The sequence below is a fragment of the Lissotriton helveticus genome, chromosome 8 (assembly GCF_964261635.1).
Source record: "Lissotriton helveticus chromosome 8, aLisHel1.1, whole genome shotgun sequence".
Taxonomy (NCBI): domain Eukaryota; kingdom Metazoa; phylum Chordata; class Amphibia; order Caudata; family Salamandridae; genus Lissotriton; species Lissotriton helveticus.
Window position 1 is genome coordinate 983,191,560 of NC_136069.1, and position 17,050 is coordinate 983,208,609.

The 17,050-nt window shown below is 44.6% G+C and overlaps 1 protein-coding gene across 7 annotated transcripts in view; it reads left to right on the forward strand.

The window, feature by feature from the left end:
- The window catches only part of DMD (dystrophin), a 6,826,337-nt gene that overhangs the window by 2,141,768 nt on the left and 4,667,519 nt on the right, over nucleotides 1-17,050 (forward strand). For all 7 annotated transcript variants that reach the window (XM_078657819.1, XM_078657824.1, XM_078657821.1 and 4 more), the window contains exon 25: nucleotides 4,866-5,021. In XM_078657819.1, the coding sequence (XP_078513945.1) occupies nucleotides 4,866-5,021 (156 nt within the window). The remainder of the gene's footprint in view (nucleotides 1-4,865; nucleotides 5,022-17,050) is intronic.

A 17,050-nucleotide genomic window follows, 5' to 3' on the forward strand; every position in this document is an offset into this window, starting at 1 on the left:
CACGGAGAGGTGCAATTTTCAATCACACCTTGGTACTCAAGTTGATCTAAGATCTCCCTGACTTGTTTCTTTGTGTCATGTTTTATTGGGTACTGCCTCTGTTGAGTAGGAGCAGATTTTAATGGGATTTCATGGTGAGGTGACTCAGCATCCCACCCTACATGATTGCGGTAAAGTGCAGGAGCTAGCGCTAACATCCTCCCCCACACGTATGAATGTTTGAGTGACTCTGAAACAAAGTCGGAGCAAGCTGGTAGAATTACACCCCAAAGGGCACTCCATAGAAAACTGTTCAGCAGCAGAGTCCTCAGTAGCCTGGGCATTTCTTATTTTAAGGACAGCTACCTTTTAAATTGTGGTTTAATTTTGATGTTGTCTTGTTTGATAATGTTATATGAAGGGTGATGTGTCTCCCCTTTCAGCTTGACTCGCTCTTCTGATCTGTGTTCTGACCATTCTCCCCTCTCCAAGTGTTTTGATAAACTTAGAAAAGAACGAGAGGAATGTGTAGCAGTATCCTGATACCTGTCAGTTTTTTTTAATAATATCACGGTTTCTAAGTTTATATCTTTTTTCAGAGGGCTCCTGTTGAGGAGACCCACCCCGTGACTGTGATGTATTCTGATTAATATTTTATGATTGTTTGTTATCCCAATTCTTTTTAGAAAAATCGGGTGCTTGTTTCGAGTTAACCTTTTCAGAATTACCCGCAATGTGTGGTTTCCCAGGTCTAGCTCCCAAGTTATCTTTACCGCATGAAGCATAGGTTTCTTCAGTAATCTTTGGAAATTCTAGCTCCTGTTGTTCAGAACTGACTTCAACTTCACTCAGGCGTACGTGTGTAGCCACCGCTGCTGCCTCCCCTTTTATGTTACCTAACATAATTGCCCATCAGTTTCATCCACATGTCATGGGCAGGTTCCGTCGTACTCATTCTGTATTTGGTTCAAGACATCTGGTATAACGGTTGTATGTCAGTACAACGCATGCTTTTACCCCGCATGCCATTACAATGCGGGGATTACAAAGCAAGTCGTTACAACGACTTGCGTTGGGGGGCGCTGGATAGTGGAATAGTTTAATTTTCTATTCCAACTCCAGTCCCCGTGGATAGTAGGGAATGTGTTGGATAGAAAATTAAACTATTCCCTATCCAACAGCGCCCTCCAGCGAAAGTCGTTGTAACGACTTTCGTTGTAATCCCCGCGTTGTAATGGTAGTGCGGGGTAATAGTTGCGTCGTAAAGGATGTTCTCCGGTATAACTGCTATTGAGGGGGTACCATGAATTCTGGTATAAACAGCAGTAAAAACTGTACCCAAAGTGGTGCAATCCTCTATTGGGGGAGCTATGCCCATTGGCAAATTGTTAGTATTATGTGTCTTTCCTGCAGGACCATATGGGAAAATGCTGCTTCAAGCTGTGTTATTTTCTGGTCTATCCAGAACAGCAGTTGCTCACATTTAGCCATAATCCCGTTCAGCGTTTGTGGGCTTATATTTGTCGTAGTCATTTGAGGTTGACCAGCTTGAGTAATCCGTGCAGGTTGAATTATAAGTGTTCACATTACAAACTGAGTAAGGTTTCTGTATAGTTTTACTACGTCTTAGTAAAGTGTACGTAATTGTGCTGTTGACAATGTATCAATCTCTAGCTGTGGAATGGAAGAAGCTAAGATCCGCCAGATTGCTCCATCTCTGCTGAGCGGTACAAATCTCACATTTGTTGTGGTGTACGGTAGGACCTGTAAACCAATTAATATGCTCTTGGAATTTTTAATGGAACTTCTACATCCACATATGGAAAGTATTCTTCAGGTATGTTGTCTGCAGCATCTGTGTGAAACAACTGTGTGCGTGAATCTGCAGGCGGTAATTTCTTGGGTCAAATTCCAAAATACCTCTGTCCATGCTATGTGTGCCTCCATCCCAAAGGTAACACCACTACCCATTGCCGGGAGTCCGTATTATAATAATTTCATAATAATTGCATGTCTGCAATTTTCTGTAATGTTAAGAGCAACTTCCTGTTCTTCTTTCCTTGTACCCGCAGCACTGTCCACACTGCACCGGGTGGGGGACTATGATCCTTCAAGCTTGAAAAACCTGCAGCCAATACATAGGATATACCTAGTTAGCTGCAGCGGATTTTCCTTCCCAATCCAGACATCTCTGGATAAATGTGAGTAGGGGTCTCTGATAAAGCACTACTCAGATTTGACCGTTAAATAGGAACCAAAGCAACGTTGTTTGCGCCATGTCATGTAGTTCCTAAAGATGCATAGGATCTGCGCATTTGTTGGACAAGATAAACTGAGGGATTGGTAGCTAGACTAATTCTGGACTCCCCCTCAGGATATGTAAACCTAGCTCACAGTGCCACCATAAGCCCCTGAACCGTACCAAGGACTGAATAGTTTTTGGCAACCATTGAACATGACAACCCTTAACCCTTCAGGGATCATGGAAACAGTACAGTACTTTTCACCTAGTCAATTGTGCTCACTCAGTCTCAGAGAGATACACAGAATAAACGTTGGGGGCATTTTCAATAAGCATTTTTTGAACTAGGTTCATTATAGTATAAAACATGTAAGCTGTGACAACCAATCAACACAAGCTAACATAAGAGATTACAAGCACCAACAGAGTAAATAGAAGATAGATTTCTACTATGGTGCTAAAACAACGAATATATGCAGGCATATAAACATGACAGTAACAAGTGTACTCCTGCGATGCGGGCCCTTCATAAGTGTACGTGATGGGGGAGAATAAAGGACCCCGTCTTGGTCATGAGTTGGACACCCCGCAAGGGTGTCAGACCACTGCGTGTTGAAGCTTCAGCATGCAGGGACCTCCGTGTCTTGTGTATTAGTGTGGAAGCGTCTCCTCTAATTACCTAGTAAAGGTGCGCTTTCTTATACCAAAAAGCTAGCCTCAGGTACTACCACAATCAATATGTTGTTAGTACGATCATGTACATAAGCCTAAATCAATAATTGTAACTATGCAAAGAAGGCCTCTCCCCCTAGTATGAAGATAGCAATGACTTTTGTACAGAATATGTTAATACTGTTATGTGCGTTATGTGCTGGGTATTTTAGTAAGAATCCTCATGCATAATGAATTAGGCTAGTTTCAAGGAAACCAATCAACTGGGTAAAAGGTCAGTACTAGAACCATTTTGTGGGAGCAAGGTAGGACAAATGTAGGTAAAAGGTCACTTTGCTACTTAGGCCTAGATAAGGAAACATATGGCTTGTGGCTCCTAGGTGGACATGGTCTACAATGCTTAAAAAGACACTTTGGGTATGAATAACGCTTTTGTGAAGTTTCATGCTTTAATTTAGAAATGCACAATCTTAGACATATCATCTTCACTAGTAGCATTAAACAAGGCAGAGTGGTTCAGACAAATTCTAGTCTTAAAGAATTTAGGATTGCGATCAGTTGTAGGAATTCAACTGGCCAAAGTGTGCCTCGGAAATCAATCCAGTATATTCACACTGTCCAAAGATTCAAGGAAACAACTGTTTGAGGCCAACAGTTCTTCATGGCAATATGCCCAGTTATGAACAAAACGGGACTTTTCATTATGCTGAATGGGTTTTCACAGTATGTCATTGTGTGGTATGTACGTCTCCAAATTATCCAGTAACATAGTTGGCGCGTCTTGGGCCCTTATGCAAGGAAGGAAATAGACGCCATGACTGCTGTCTGAATTATGAAATACAACAATAATCAGGTGTTGACTGAGCCCTACAGGCCTCAGGCCCCGGTGCTACTGCACCTGCTGTGCCAATGGAAGCTACACTCCTGGAACTATCACACAAAAATGAGTGTCAAAAGAGAGGCACATTAATGCCCTAACCAATGTTGGTATCGTGGTTCTCACTGATTTTAAGCTGTGAATTTATCCTGAGAAGTTTACTTTATAATCTCAAAAACATATCACCGATTATGCCAATTTGTGTGCTTATTACTGTTACATCTCATTACTGCGTTTTCTAATTGTCTCTTTTTAATTGCATTCTGTTTTTCTGTAAACGTATGATAATTATATTTCACATAAACATGTTAGCCATTCTCACCCTATTATAGAATATAATAAATTAATGATAGCAATTGTTTTCACCTGCACCATATCACGTTTTCTTTCCAATGAAAAGATTGACGTTAACGATTCGCTATAAGTGCGAATTTATGATTTAAATAATTGCTGTGCTGTACCTTTTAGAATGAGAGCCAGCTCAATTATTCACGTTATCGTGTCAAACATTCTTTACACGTGTTTGAAATTATTAAAGATGTCGCGTCTTACATACATTTACAAATGAGTTAAATGTTTTTCTCACATGGTTTGAATTCAATTGTAATTCGATGCCTTGTGTAGAGCATATAATTACTATTTACAATTGATATGTAATTTTCTTTAAACGTAAAAGTTATTATAAAATCACGTTGTCAGCTTCGTAACCCTAACACATAGTATTACCGAAAGAGAAATGTATAGAATTGAAACATGCCCGATCAGTGAAATTAATTTTTAATAATAAATTATGACATTTTAATACTAAACTATCGGTGAAACATTACATGAATTTGGCATTTCCCCAGAGTTACAAATTAATTCACCAACTTCTTTTTCTTAGTTTAGTGCTCCTCCCTTACTATCTGCATTTAGGTCCCAGTCACCACAATGGCCTGAACCCACGTGGAGCCACTGCAGGTTCACACATGGTTAATGAGTCTAATGCTGCCACGAGTGAGCAATGCTCTCAGAACTCTGTCAATGTTGCCAGGGCATATCCGCTGGGTAAATGTTTGTGGACATATTTGACCTAGAACACCATGTTTTTTGCAGACTGTGGTAAACGATATCCAGACCCTTCAGCCCAGTATGACCAAGATCAATGATGTCGGGCATGCACTGAAAATGGACGCAGAACCAGAGTATGCATCTAAGCTGCAGAAAGAACTCCGAGAACTCAATGCACAGTGGGACCATATCTGTAAGCAGGTAAGACATATACAAGGTACAAGGAAGTGATGTGTAAGAAAGCTTAGATTACAGTTCTGCTTACGCCACAATCTAGTGACTAGTCAACATTAATGGTCTTATGAAATGAAATATCATGAAAGCATTGTTGGTACATGGAGGGCGGCCATTAAGGAAACTTGGCAATTGACAATGACATAGGAAAGTGACGTACGGGCGGAGCAAGGGGCTTGTAAATAGGTCCCAACGGTTCAACTAGTGTAACCCATTTTATGCATTTTGACATTAGCTAGGTGTTACTCAGTACACTCAATAAATGCAAAAAAAAGGGAAAAAAATCTCGAGAAATTTATACAGAGAATAAGTGAAACCCATGAAAAACGGACGATATGAGGATACAAGTAACCAAAAAGGTTTACAACAAATTCAACAACAACATTATTAAAAGTGTAGAGTATCCCAGTGAGGGGAAATTACCTCGAAGTAGACGGATCACATCAGTATTGCCAACTTTCAAACGCGTATCTCTAAAACACACATTTGAGTAGTTTCTGTAACAACAACTCAATAAATTATAGGAAATCAATTGGTGTGTTATGACGAAGGGACACTGTGCACTTTTCTAAAAAAACATGTTAGTTGTTGAATTGGTTTTAATCTTTTTTGTGCACTTGTGTTTCCAAACCTTCACTATTTTAGGGATTTCACATATTCTCAGTACAAATTTCTCATGAAATATTGGGGGAAGTGTTTTTTATTTTCATTTTTTTGCATTGGTTTAGTGCTTTGAGTACAACTTCTAAATTGTAAAATGAGTGAACTAAGTTATACCAGTTGAATCGTGTTTTGTCAAGGATGAAAGCATAGTTAGACACCATGACCATTGTTGTCGTTCATATATTATCTCCGAATTTCCATGTAAATTCCTTTTGACATTTTAAGAACTTTAGCGACTACTGTTGCTGTTAACCAAGACACTAGATCTTGACTGGCTATACATGTAGGACATACTGAGCAAAGAAAGGTGAACAGGCACTGTCTTATATCAAGTTTGCTCATTGGAATTTTGTAGACTTTGCGGATCTTGAACTTGCCCCAGCGCCTGCCTGTAAAGCACCATCTTTCGAGCTCAGGGCCTTATACTCGTTTGTTTATTCTTTATTAAATTTAGTAGATTACAATGCAGCCTATTGTGTTGCCACTGGATTCAAGCAAGCCGGGCTGAAGATGGCTGTAATGCCAGAAACCAGTCCTCGGAAGCTTGTTTCCGGTCCAGGGAAGGCATGGCTTGGCAGTTCGGGCTGGACTGTTCCCATGAGGCACAGGGTCAGACTGATTTGCATATAGCCATGTCTGAACTGGGGTGGCAGAGTGGGCTAAAGAACGGTGATGGATCAAACCCAGATCTTTTGACTGGGTGTGAGTGTTTGATTGGTTTAGATGCTCCGTCCATCACCACCCCCTTTTGTACCGCTTTGGCCGCCATAAGTGTGGCAGGGTATGCTCACACGTGAGTCCCTTGCTCACTTTGCCACTGGATTCAAGCATGCCGGCTGAAGATGGCTGTAATGCCAGAAACCGGTCCTCGGAAGCTTGTTTCCGGTCCAGGGAAGGCATGGCTTGGCAGTTCGGGCTGAACTGTTCCCATGAGGCACAGGGTCAGACTGATTTGCATATAGCCATGTCTGAACTGGGGTGGCAGAGTGGGCTAAAGAACGGTGATGGATCAAACCCAGATCTTTTGACTGGGTGTGAGTGTTTGATTGGTTCAGATGCTCCGTCCATCACCACCCCCTTTTGTACCGCTTTGGCCGCCATAAGTGTGGCAGGGTATGCTCACACGTGAGTCCCTTGCTCACTTTGCCACTGGATTCAAGCAGGCCGGGCTGAAGATGGCTGTAATGCCAGAAACCGGTCCTCGGAAGCTTGTTTCCGGTCCAGGGAAGGCATGGCTTGGCAGTTCGGGCTGGACTGTTCCCATGAGGCACAGGGTCAGACTGATTTGCATATAGCCATGTCTGAACTGGGGGGGCAGAGTGGGCTAAAGAACGGTGATGGATCAAACCCAGATCTATTGACTGGGTGTGAGTGTTTGATTGGTTCAGATGCTCCGTCCATCACCACCCCCTTTTGTACCTATTGTGTTCTCAGCATTAAATTACCTTTGAGATAATGCCCATAAATGTTTCTTATCTTGTTGATGAACTACAGTTTATTACGCCAGGACCAAATGATATTACCTAAATCCAAATGGATTGATAAGACCTTGGGGATTTACAGAAATCATTGTGCTATGACAGTTCTGTTTGCACTTTTAGCTCGTTTGAAAACGTTCCCATCACTTGTTTTCGAATTTAGGGGCCCGTTTGTTTTTATTTTTATCCTGTCGGCTATTCTTATTATTAAATTGAATCCTCCTGCCCTCACTGTACTGAGCACTGAGCTGTACACAATGTGCGGTATAGAGTTTGTGCCTCGTCAACATAAAACAGTCTTAAAACATCTTTACAATAATTTCTGTGGTTCTTGTCTCTGTTTCTATTTTAATTACAGACCACGTTTTGCCATTTTTAGAATTTCCATAAAGTGACTCTTTTGATAGGATGAACCATTGTGTTCCATTATTTGACAGCAATTGCTAGGTTCCCACTTACTTTTGGATATCCTTGATTTTAATATAAACTATTAATTAAGCTGGTTAGCGACGCCCTTAACTTTGCCAGAATGGACAAGTGCATGATTAGCCGGTGAGAAGTGAGGTTCACATTGTACGGGTTAGGATTTTTTGAGGAACTGGAGGTCCTGGTTTGTTTGCATCACTGTGAGTTTTATTCTCCGTATATTAACCAGCAAAATTTGTCATTAGACAAAGCGCTCCTTTGCATTCCGGTGATGTGGTTATCTCATTTGTGAGTGTTCAAATTATTGCAAATGCTTTTTGTGGCGTAAACATACATCTGGAACTCAATGTCACTGGCTCTTTAAGAAGCTATCAAAGTTACATCATGCATTGATAATCAATCCCTTGAAAAGTATGCTACTTCCATCATTTATATTTAGCCAGTGCCATAAAACAACATTTTTACCTCTACAGATCACTTTGCAGTATTTCTGAACCATGCAAAGTTTTTCAAAATTAAGAGGTTTTGTTACAAGTTATGTCAGTGATGTTACTTGCATGATATACAGAGTTATGAAGTTAGCATGTTTTATAATTTTTAATTAGAAGTTCTTAGGAAATGTTGTACAAAAACGATCTTAACAAATAGTCATCCTCAAACCAGAGCAGAGCACCGTAAAAATAGCATTTCGGTTCATGATATACACACATTTGCACTATTTCTGTAGCATGAAAGCTAGATCGGCATGTTGGGTAATAACACATCATTTCAATGTATTTTTTGGGCATTTAATGTAATTTCTTCAGAGGAAATTAAGAAAATTTCACTGAGGCCTAGTCTTAAATAAGCCGAGATCTTCCCTGCATATCTGTTTCATAGATAACAATAAAAAATAAGAGGAATGTTATCTTAATGTAAGTGAAGAATTATTGGACAAACTTCTCTCAGAAAAGCTGAGAGACACTGTTACAGATGAATTGCAATAGCTGGCCTGTACTTCTAGAAGAATGACTGATTTTTAGGGGTGGGCGGGCAGCTACGCTCCGTCCACGGAGCATGCGTAGTGCCGTCTGCTACGCATTTTGCGGTGCGGGCGTAGTAGCCGGCACTACGCATGCTCCGTGGACGAGCGTAGCTGGCCCGCCACCCGCCTCCCTCCCGCCCTCAGTAAATACCCCCTTCAATGTTTAAATAAGTTTAAAACCACTTACCTGGTCCGCGCGCGTCCCGGGGCTCCCTCGTCTTTTTCAGTGCGCGTCTTGAACCCTGATGCGCATGCGTGGCCGCCCGCGCATGCGCATTTCTCGCTAGAAATGCGCATGCGCGGGCGGCCACGCGTGCGCATTAGGGTTCAAGACGCGGGCACTGAAAGAGACGAGGGAGCCCCGGGACGCGCGCGGACCAGGTAAGTGGTTTTAAACTTATTTAAACATTGAAGGGGGTATTTACTGAGGGCGGGAGGGAGGCGGGTGGTGCGTAGTGGGGCTACGCGAAGTGCGCAGGTGGGCGTAGTTTCTCGCCCACTTTGCGTAGCTTCGCGAAGCCCCACTACGCTCACTACGCCCAGGGTTACTGATTATAAATATATGAAGGCATGTCTCCTTTGATACTTAGTGCCCTCAGACACCCTCGCGAGTGTCTTGTATCATCATAGGGCGGTGCTCCTCGTGTGGGTGGCGCTGCAGTCCCTCACAAGCCCCACGAGAGGGCTCTTTAGCGGAGTTCTTTTATAGGAGTCGCCGCAGTTGTGTATGTGGGTGTGAGGGCCTATGAAAAAGTAGGTGAGTGAGGAAGTTAAAATGACCAACCAGTACCCAGAATATACTTTTATTCAGGGGTCTAGGTGGTTAATTAAAAGAGGTGTGGATCCTGGAGTTTCCCTCTAAGAACAAATATAAGGGGCGGTTGTCTGACTAGCCGCTGCTCTCAGGATAAGTGCTCTAGTGAAAAAACTAGATCAACATGTTTCGTGCCTCTGTTGGTCCCCAAAGGATCCAATCGCACTTCGTCAGGACCAAATACCAATATATAAAGAATAGAAAACTCACAGGTACCAGGCCTAAAGCCCGTGGACCTATGGTAGTCCATTCCGACAGACCGCAACAGAGGGGTAGGTCACGCACCACAAGAGAGGCAGATACTTAACTGCATTCCTGTTACCGAGCTGATGTCAACGGAGCCCTTCTCTCCATAATTTGGAGTTGGGGATAGGTACCATAATTGAGAGTACCTTTTAGCGCAAAGACGCTCTACACCTTCATGAACAAGGTACCATAGGTCCACGGGCTTTTAGGCCTGGTACCTGTGAGTTTTCTCCACACTGGCATCACTGGCATCAGTGGGGGGTTTAATGTGCTGAGAAGTTTGATACCAAACTTCCCAGTTTTCAGTAAAGCCATTGTGGTGCTGTAAAGTTCATAATGACTAACTCCCAGCCCCATATACTTTTAATGGCATTACTGCACTTACACTGTCTGAGAATTGGCTTAGACACTGTAGGGGTGCAGGGCTCATGCACCTGTACCCTCACCACTAGTATAGTGCACCCAGCTAGAGAAGTGGCTGGCCTATTCCAGGGCAGTGGGTTGTTGGCATAGCACACAGGGACACCACAACACGCAACCTGCAATGGCAGTGTGGGTGTTTAAAGGTACAGGGCCTCTAAGGGTGGCACAATAAGTGCTGCATCCCTTGAGGCCTTCCCTAGCCACAGTGCCCTTGATACCCATGGTACCCATGGTACCTTTTACAAGGGGCTGACATGTGGCCAGAGATCCTTAGCAGTCCTGGCAGTGTGGCAAAGAGCAGTCAGGCTTTACTAGAGGATCATGTATTAAGCGTTTCAGAATACCAACATGGACGATAAGTCATCAAATCCAACACCGATTTACAGTGGCAGCTCTTCCGCTATGGTGGAAGAGCATTGCCACACTGCTTTCAAGCAGTTCTAGAAGCAAAAACATAAAATTATAACACCTTTCAGTTATTATCATTATATGTTTCCTTTGCTGGTGGACCGGGCTGCTCTGGTAATGGAGCTCGGCAGCGGAGGAGTGGATTGTCAACTCTTACGTGTGCAATGATTGTTTGGTCAGCCCTCTCGGGGCACCCAAACCAGTCATGCGCATTTTCCGACTCCTCCATGCAGGATGCATTAAAGCCTACATGGAGAACATGCCCACCCCTCCAGCCCCTGGCTGAGCACCGAGTCATGGCGCTTAGACCAATCACAACACTGCATTGCAGGGTTGTGATTGGTTTAGGAAAGGGGCCTTGCTGCCTGCTTCATGTTCCTGAAGTCAGAGCAGAAGAGCAGGAGCAGAGAAGCGGGACTCGGCAACAGCAAGGTAAGTGATTTTTAAAAAGAATTGTGCTCCCTCCTGCCATCGCGAGCCCCGCGTGATCCCCTGATCCCACCTGCCCACGTTTCCACCCGCGAGCCATGCCGGCTGCAACTGCCAATTCATAAAAAGAGTGTATTTTTATGTAGATTTCGAAACCAAAATGTAGAGTAGCATACATATACAAGGAGTTATAGATTTTAGAAGCAATATAAAATCAGTGTAAAAAAAATATAGTGAAACTGTAGCATTGCGGTCAATGGGAAAAACTGCTAGTGAAAATATGTCACTTGCAGGTTGAGTTGTGTGTTACCCTTGCAGAATAATGTTGATGCAGGTCCCAGGGAATATGCCTCCTTATCCCGCAGTCTTTTTGTCCGCAGGGAATCACAACGCGGTCGTTGCAACAACTGCGTTGTGATTCCGCATATCATTACTCCGCAAGTCGGAACAACGACTTGAGGAGGGGGATCGCTGGATGTTGGAATAGTATAATTTAGTATTCCACTCCAGTCTGTGCGGACAGTAGGAAAGGTGTTGGATTTTAAATCCAACCCCTCCCCCCCTCCACAAGTTGTTGTTCAGACTTTCGGAGTAATGGTATACCGAATCACAACGCAGTTGCTCTAACGACCACGTTGTAATTCCCTGCGGACAAAAAGTTTCGTTGTAAACGTTGTTTACCTGTCCCAGGACCAGGCCACAACCATCAGTTAAATTTTACCTGGCCCATGGAGCCCCAGTGCAAAGTTGTCCTGGCTGTCCCTGGTGCTGCGCGGGATCCACGGAAGAGCTGCTTTTACTACTCACACTATGCTGTGGGGGAACAAGATGCAAAAACATAACAACAGGGTGGCTGCTGACATTGGTCGAAGGTCATGTTATGTTATGTTAAAAAAATGTATACCGCGCTTGGTCACCAAACGGTTTCATGGCGCTCATAACAAATGCGGAGGGCAGGAACGTGTGTTTATTCGAAGGCTGACTGGAAGAGATACGTTTTCAACATCCTACGAAAACAGTCGTAGGTAGGGCAATGTCGGAGAGCGGACGGGAGGGAGTTACAGGTTTTAGGGGCCAAAAAGGAGAAACAAGAACCGCCGTGTTTTTTTCGTTTGATTTTAGGGATGACTAACAGGTTGTGGTAGGAGGAACGGAGATCTCTGGAGGGGACATATCGCTTCAGGCTAGAAGAAGTGAAAACAGGGGCCAGATCAGACAGAGCTTTGAAAACCGTGCAGCCCAGCTTGAAGGTGCAACGCTTAGCCACCGGAAGACAGTGCAGGCTCCGCAGTAGCGGCGAGACATGCTGGTGCTTAGGTTGATGGTAGATCAGGCGTGCTGCCTGATTTTGCACCAGCTGTAACCTGTGAAGAAGGTATGCAGGAATTCCCGCATATAGAGTGTTGGCGTAGTCAGGATGGAGTTCCCTCTAGGTGCAGCAGTGAGTGCCGAGTTTGGTTTCTAGACTGGCGACCAGCAAGCCTTGGGAGTGGTAATCCTTGGAAAAAGGTTCTTAAACGTCCTGTGGTCCCGAGTAATGCATTAGCTGCCTGTAACTTCGTGGAAGGCTGGACTACAGTTCCCACAATGCACTACACCACCTGCATTTGGCTGATCCCATGGAGGGCCCTATGGCCAATGATTCTGTCGATCCGGAGCATTGTTTTACCTGCAGTTTGCAGGGGACCATTGTCACAATTGCAGGGGGCTCTAAGGGTGCTTCAGGCTTCCATAGAGATCCCTCTGTCTAAGGGAACTGAGTGATAGCCTAGAATGAATCTCGACCAGGCTGTCCAGAAGCATTGCCACGTCCATTTTTTGCTTTGTGCAAGTGCTGTTGTCGCAGGCATGGGTCTTTTTGTCCTCCTCAATGTAGGTTGTTCAGAACTGAGGTTCTGGTGCCAGGCGCTGCCCTTAAATCCTAGATTTAGAAGTGTTAGGGATGTGGGTGCAAATGTCCAATGGTCTGGTTGCACAGTGGGAAATCTACCCCTAAGATAACCACACCTAGGGTGTAAGTCAAATTTTCTACCCAGAACCCTCTATTCTGCCACTTCTAAAAATGGCACAACCCTTCTTTCAGTGTACATACCAGGATGCCCACCCTGGAGGTGTGGCTAGCCTTCTGGGTGTGTACACCTCCATGATTATTTATTTTCCCACATGTCCGGGTGCAAATAAGCCTGGGGCAGGGGGAGGGCTGTTTCCTCCTCTGGGAGTCAGCCCTGATGCATACCAAAGGTGTTGCAGCCTTTGAAGCTCACTGCTTTGATGTGCCACTTCACTAGCCTTCCTGCGAGGTGGGAGGTGTGACCTCCTTCCTGGCCTGGTTTTTGTACCCGACTCCTGGGAGAGTGATCACAATGCATGGCATGAGGTCAGAATCCTGTCTTGGCTGTAGCATGTGCGTGCTGCCAGCCAGAGCACAGAGAAGCTGGGTCAACCGGGTGGGCAACCTCTAAGATAGTCACCTGGGTGCATGCCACATCATACTTGACATGAGATTTGTGCCAGGGGTGAGAAGGCACATTGTTGATAAAAAAACACAACATATTTAGGCGGTATGATAATGGAGCTGCTAACCTCAGGTTTGCCCAGGTTCCAGCCCATGTTATCCTATGGACCGTCTATCACTTATAGTGTCCTTTAATTGTAAAGGCCACTATAGGGGCATATAAGCTTGCACTTATGTGGCCATACCTTTAATATAATGCACCCTGTCTCCTAGTTGTTGGGAGGCCTTCCTTAGGGGTGTTTGGCATATATTACAAGCAGTACACTTCCTGCAGTCTGCAATGGCAGGTCTGCTGTCAGTATTTACTTGGGTAATCCAGGGTGGCAGAAACAGTGTGGCATGCCCTGGGGACCCCTTTACCACCCATGCCATGGGTACTCCTGGTACCATATACTAGGACTTATAAGGGGGGTAAAGTCAGTGTCAATTTGGGATGCAAGTTTCACATAATAGTTTTAGGGTGTGAGCACTGGCACTGGGATCAGGGCGCAGACTGCAGTGCACTATCAGAATCATAACCATCAGCATTGGAGCAAATAGTGGGCACTTACCTAAACTTGCTTACAAAGCCTCTACATCTAACATAATGATCAATGTTGTGTCAGTTTGTTGACTCACTGTATCAATAAGATTTAGAATATATTTTGTATCTTTCAGAAAAGCTGGTGTAGATTACACATTTCAGTAGAGAATAGGTCTATCTATATACCAGCAGTGATGATCAGCCACAGCAATTCTCTGCTACAAACGCACAGCAGAAAAATATGAAACATTTGTGGCATGAGGGATGCCACCTGGGTGGGTGAGAGTTCCAATATCCTAATTTTGGGACGCCCTTGATGGAAACAACCTGAAACAAGGAGGGTAACTAGTGGACAGATGCCTTTTTTCCTAATTGTTAGGCATGGGCTCACTTGAGGAATGTCACATCTGTTATAGTGTGTACCTTTAGGAAAATTGCTGTTTTCACAGGACCCCCCCCCCCCATTTTTTGGACTAATGGTGTTATTTTAATCTGTGTACTAGGACTCTGATAACCAAGCGCCAATATGTGTTCTTTGACCCCTAAAACATGTTAAAATCAGCTATTTTCCAGATTGACATATTTACCTTACCTTTAAGTCCCTAAACTTTGTTAGAAAGTGTGCTAAGGGCCTGTAATTTCAATGCCACTACTGGACTGCCATCCCTAGAATGACAGTGCAAAACATGACTGCAAACCTACTACAGTAGCCACTCTGTGCAGTTGTAAATCCACAAAATTGACCTGTAAAAATGACCATTTAGGCACTTCAAAACTCCCCTTTTAAATATTACAAAGTCACCCCTACGTAGGCCTTAATGCTCAATATTAGGAGGTGAATGATATTTGAAAGTAAGACATGTAAAAGATTTAATGTAAAATATGTCCTTGCTCTGACAAGTCTCCAAAAGCTATTTTCACAATAGCAGGGTTAGCTGTGCCACAGGAAAAGATTGGGATATAATATTGAAACTAAATACTGTTATCTCCACTTAGAAAACAGCTTGAAAGTTTATTCTTGGGCTTTTTAAAATATTTATCACAAGCCCAATTCATTGGTAAGGTGGATTTGTACTAAATATTTTACAACGGGTACTTTTTAAAAGCCATCTTTTGCTTGTCTAAGGCCTCTTGTAGACCATTTGCTTGAGCTTCCAACTATCACCCTGGAGCTGAATGGTTGCCTTGATGAGGTGAAAACTTGCTTCTAGAGCTGACACAAAGGCCTTGGGTGTGGTGAAGTTTTCCGTTCCTCTGACAGAATGAGCATCTGCACACTGCACAGAAACGTAATTTTCTTCAAAGAGGCCTAACCTGCCACAGGCAGATATATCTAACATCTGTGTATGCCCCTCTTTTTTCCCCTAGTCACCCAGGCATGAATCCCAGGGGGAGCGGAGCCACCCCCTTAAGCAGTTTTGAGTGACCACCAAGAGGGGCTTGCTCATTTCCCTGCGTGCACCACTAGTTTGAGACAGGTGCCTTGTGCTGCGGAAGAAAGGTTTTGCCATGGTGGGTGCGGTGGATTCTCCCCCATCGTGGGGCGAGTCGACCACTCCAACATGGCGGCCACAGTGACACCGACCGGAAGTAGGTCTGGCAGCCCATCCAAACGCCCGGACCAGAACCAATAGGAAAAAGGGGCGGAGACTTGGGGCGGGCTTTTATGCCAGGAACGCCATTGAGAAAGAGAGCAGCGAGAGAAGCGGAAAGCAACCGGCAGCCGAGGACGAGACTTGCACCCTGTACGGAGGAGCTGGAGACCTGCCGCTACCTGGAAGACTGCAGCAGGTGGGAAGAAGATGACCACGCCAAGACTAGAAGCTCGAGGAGCAACACCCACGAGTCTGGCACTCCACCAGGTGAAGCAGAGGCCATCACTCCCTTTCCCACGGCCCAGGAGAGTTGTGGGCACAGGCAAGTGCCGGGATTGGATTCTTCCCTTTTAGGGGCTGGTGGGCGGGAGCATAGGCCACTTCACGTTGATGCACCACATCCCCCCCTTCACCTAGAAACATCACAGGGAGCAGCGTAAGGGTGATGGTGGCACTTTCCTACCCAGGCCTAGCGAGCACAGTGGATATATATAGAGAAGGGCACTGTTGGATTGTTTGCAGCAGGCATACAGGAACTGCTGTAAAAGTGGGTAGTGTTAGCCCTGGTAACATTTTCCCTATTGGTTAGGGAGGGGCTATGAGTCACCTGCATCCACATTCTAGTGCCAGGCATAAATGTGACACCCCTGGGCACGGTCTTCAAAACACTATGTGGAAGACAGAAGAAGGACTGCACCAGTTGTGGAGACATGTGAGGAGATTCGAAAGGCTGGACATGCTCCCACTTTTACCAAAAGACAAAGAAGTGGACTCCAAGGGCCAGATGGCTGACATCCATTTAGACTAAAGGGACACAACCAGAGCTTAGTTGACCTGTTCTATTGGACCCACCCAGGACCATGCTGGTTGCTTCTGCTGGAGAGAGTCTTGAACCCCAAGTGGTGTTCCTGAGGTTCTGGGAACCTTGGTCATGTTTAAATGTACTCCACCTAACATCCTCAGAAACCTGGGACTTAGAAACGTTTAATCTCCAACGACTTCAAGAGAACAGTGACAACCCTGCTGAGTCACTCCAACGAAGATGTATAGATGCTTGGTCAAAGAGACAGGTTGTTCCCGCTCTGAGCTTTGCAGCCACTGCAAATTCATTTCAGTGAGACATCATAGTGAGGCTTTATAGCCTAGTGTAGCCTTTTTCGGCTATAACTTTTAGTCTCATCCGGCTGGAGGAACTGAGCTCCAAAAAAGGGGTCTGGTTACAAAGGTAGAAATCTTTACTGCTATAAGGCACCAAAAGTGTCTGACTTTCGAGGGACATTCCTTGGGCATACAATTTGAATTTCCCCTACTCAGAGCTTTCCTATCAAAAGACAAGAGCTTCACCTGGACTTTGTCTGACAGCTTTACGGCCTCATGGTGCCCTTCTTCACCACAGTCTGTTGCCTCACAAAATCTTCAAGTCCACTGTCATGGTTGTTCCTGTCAATCTGT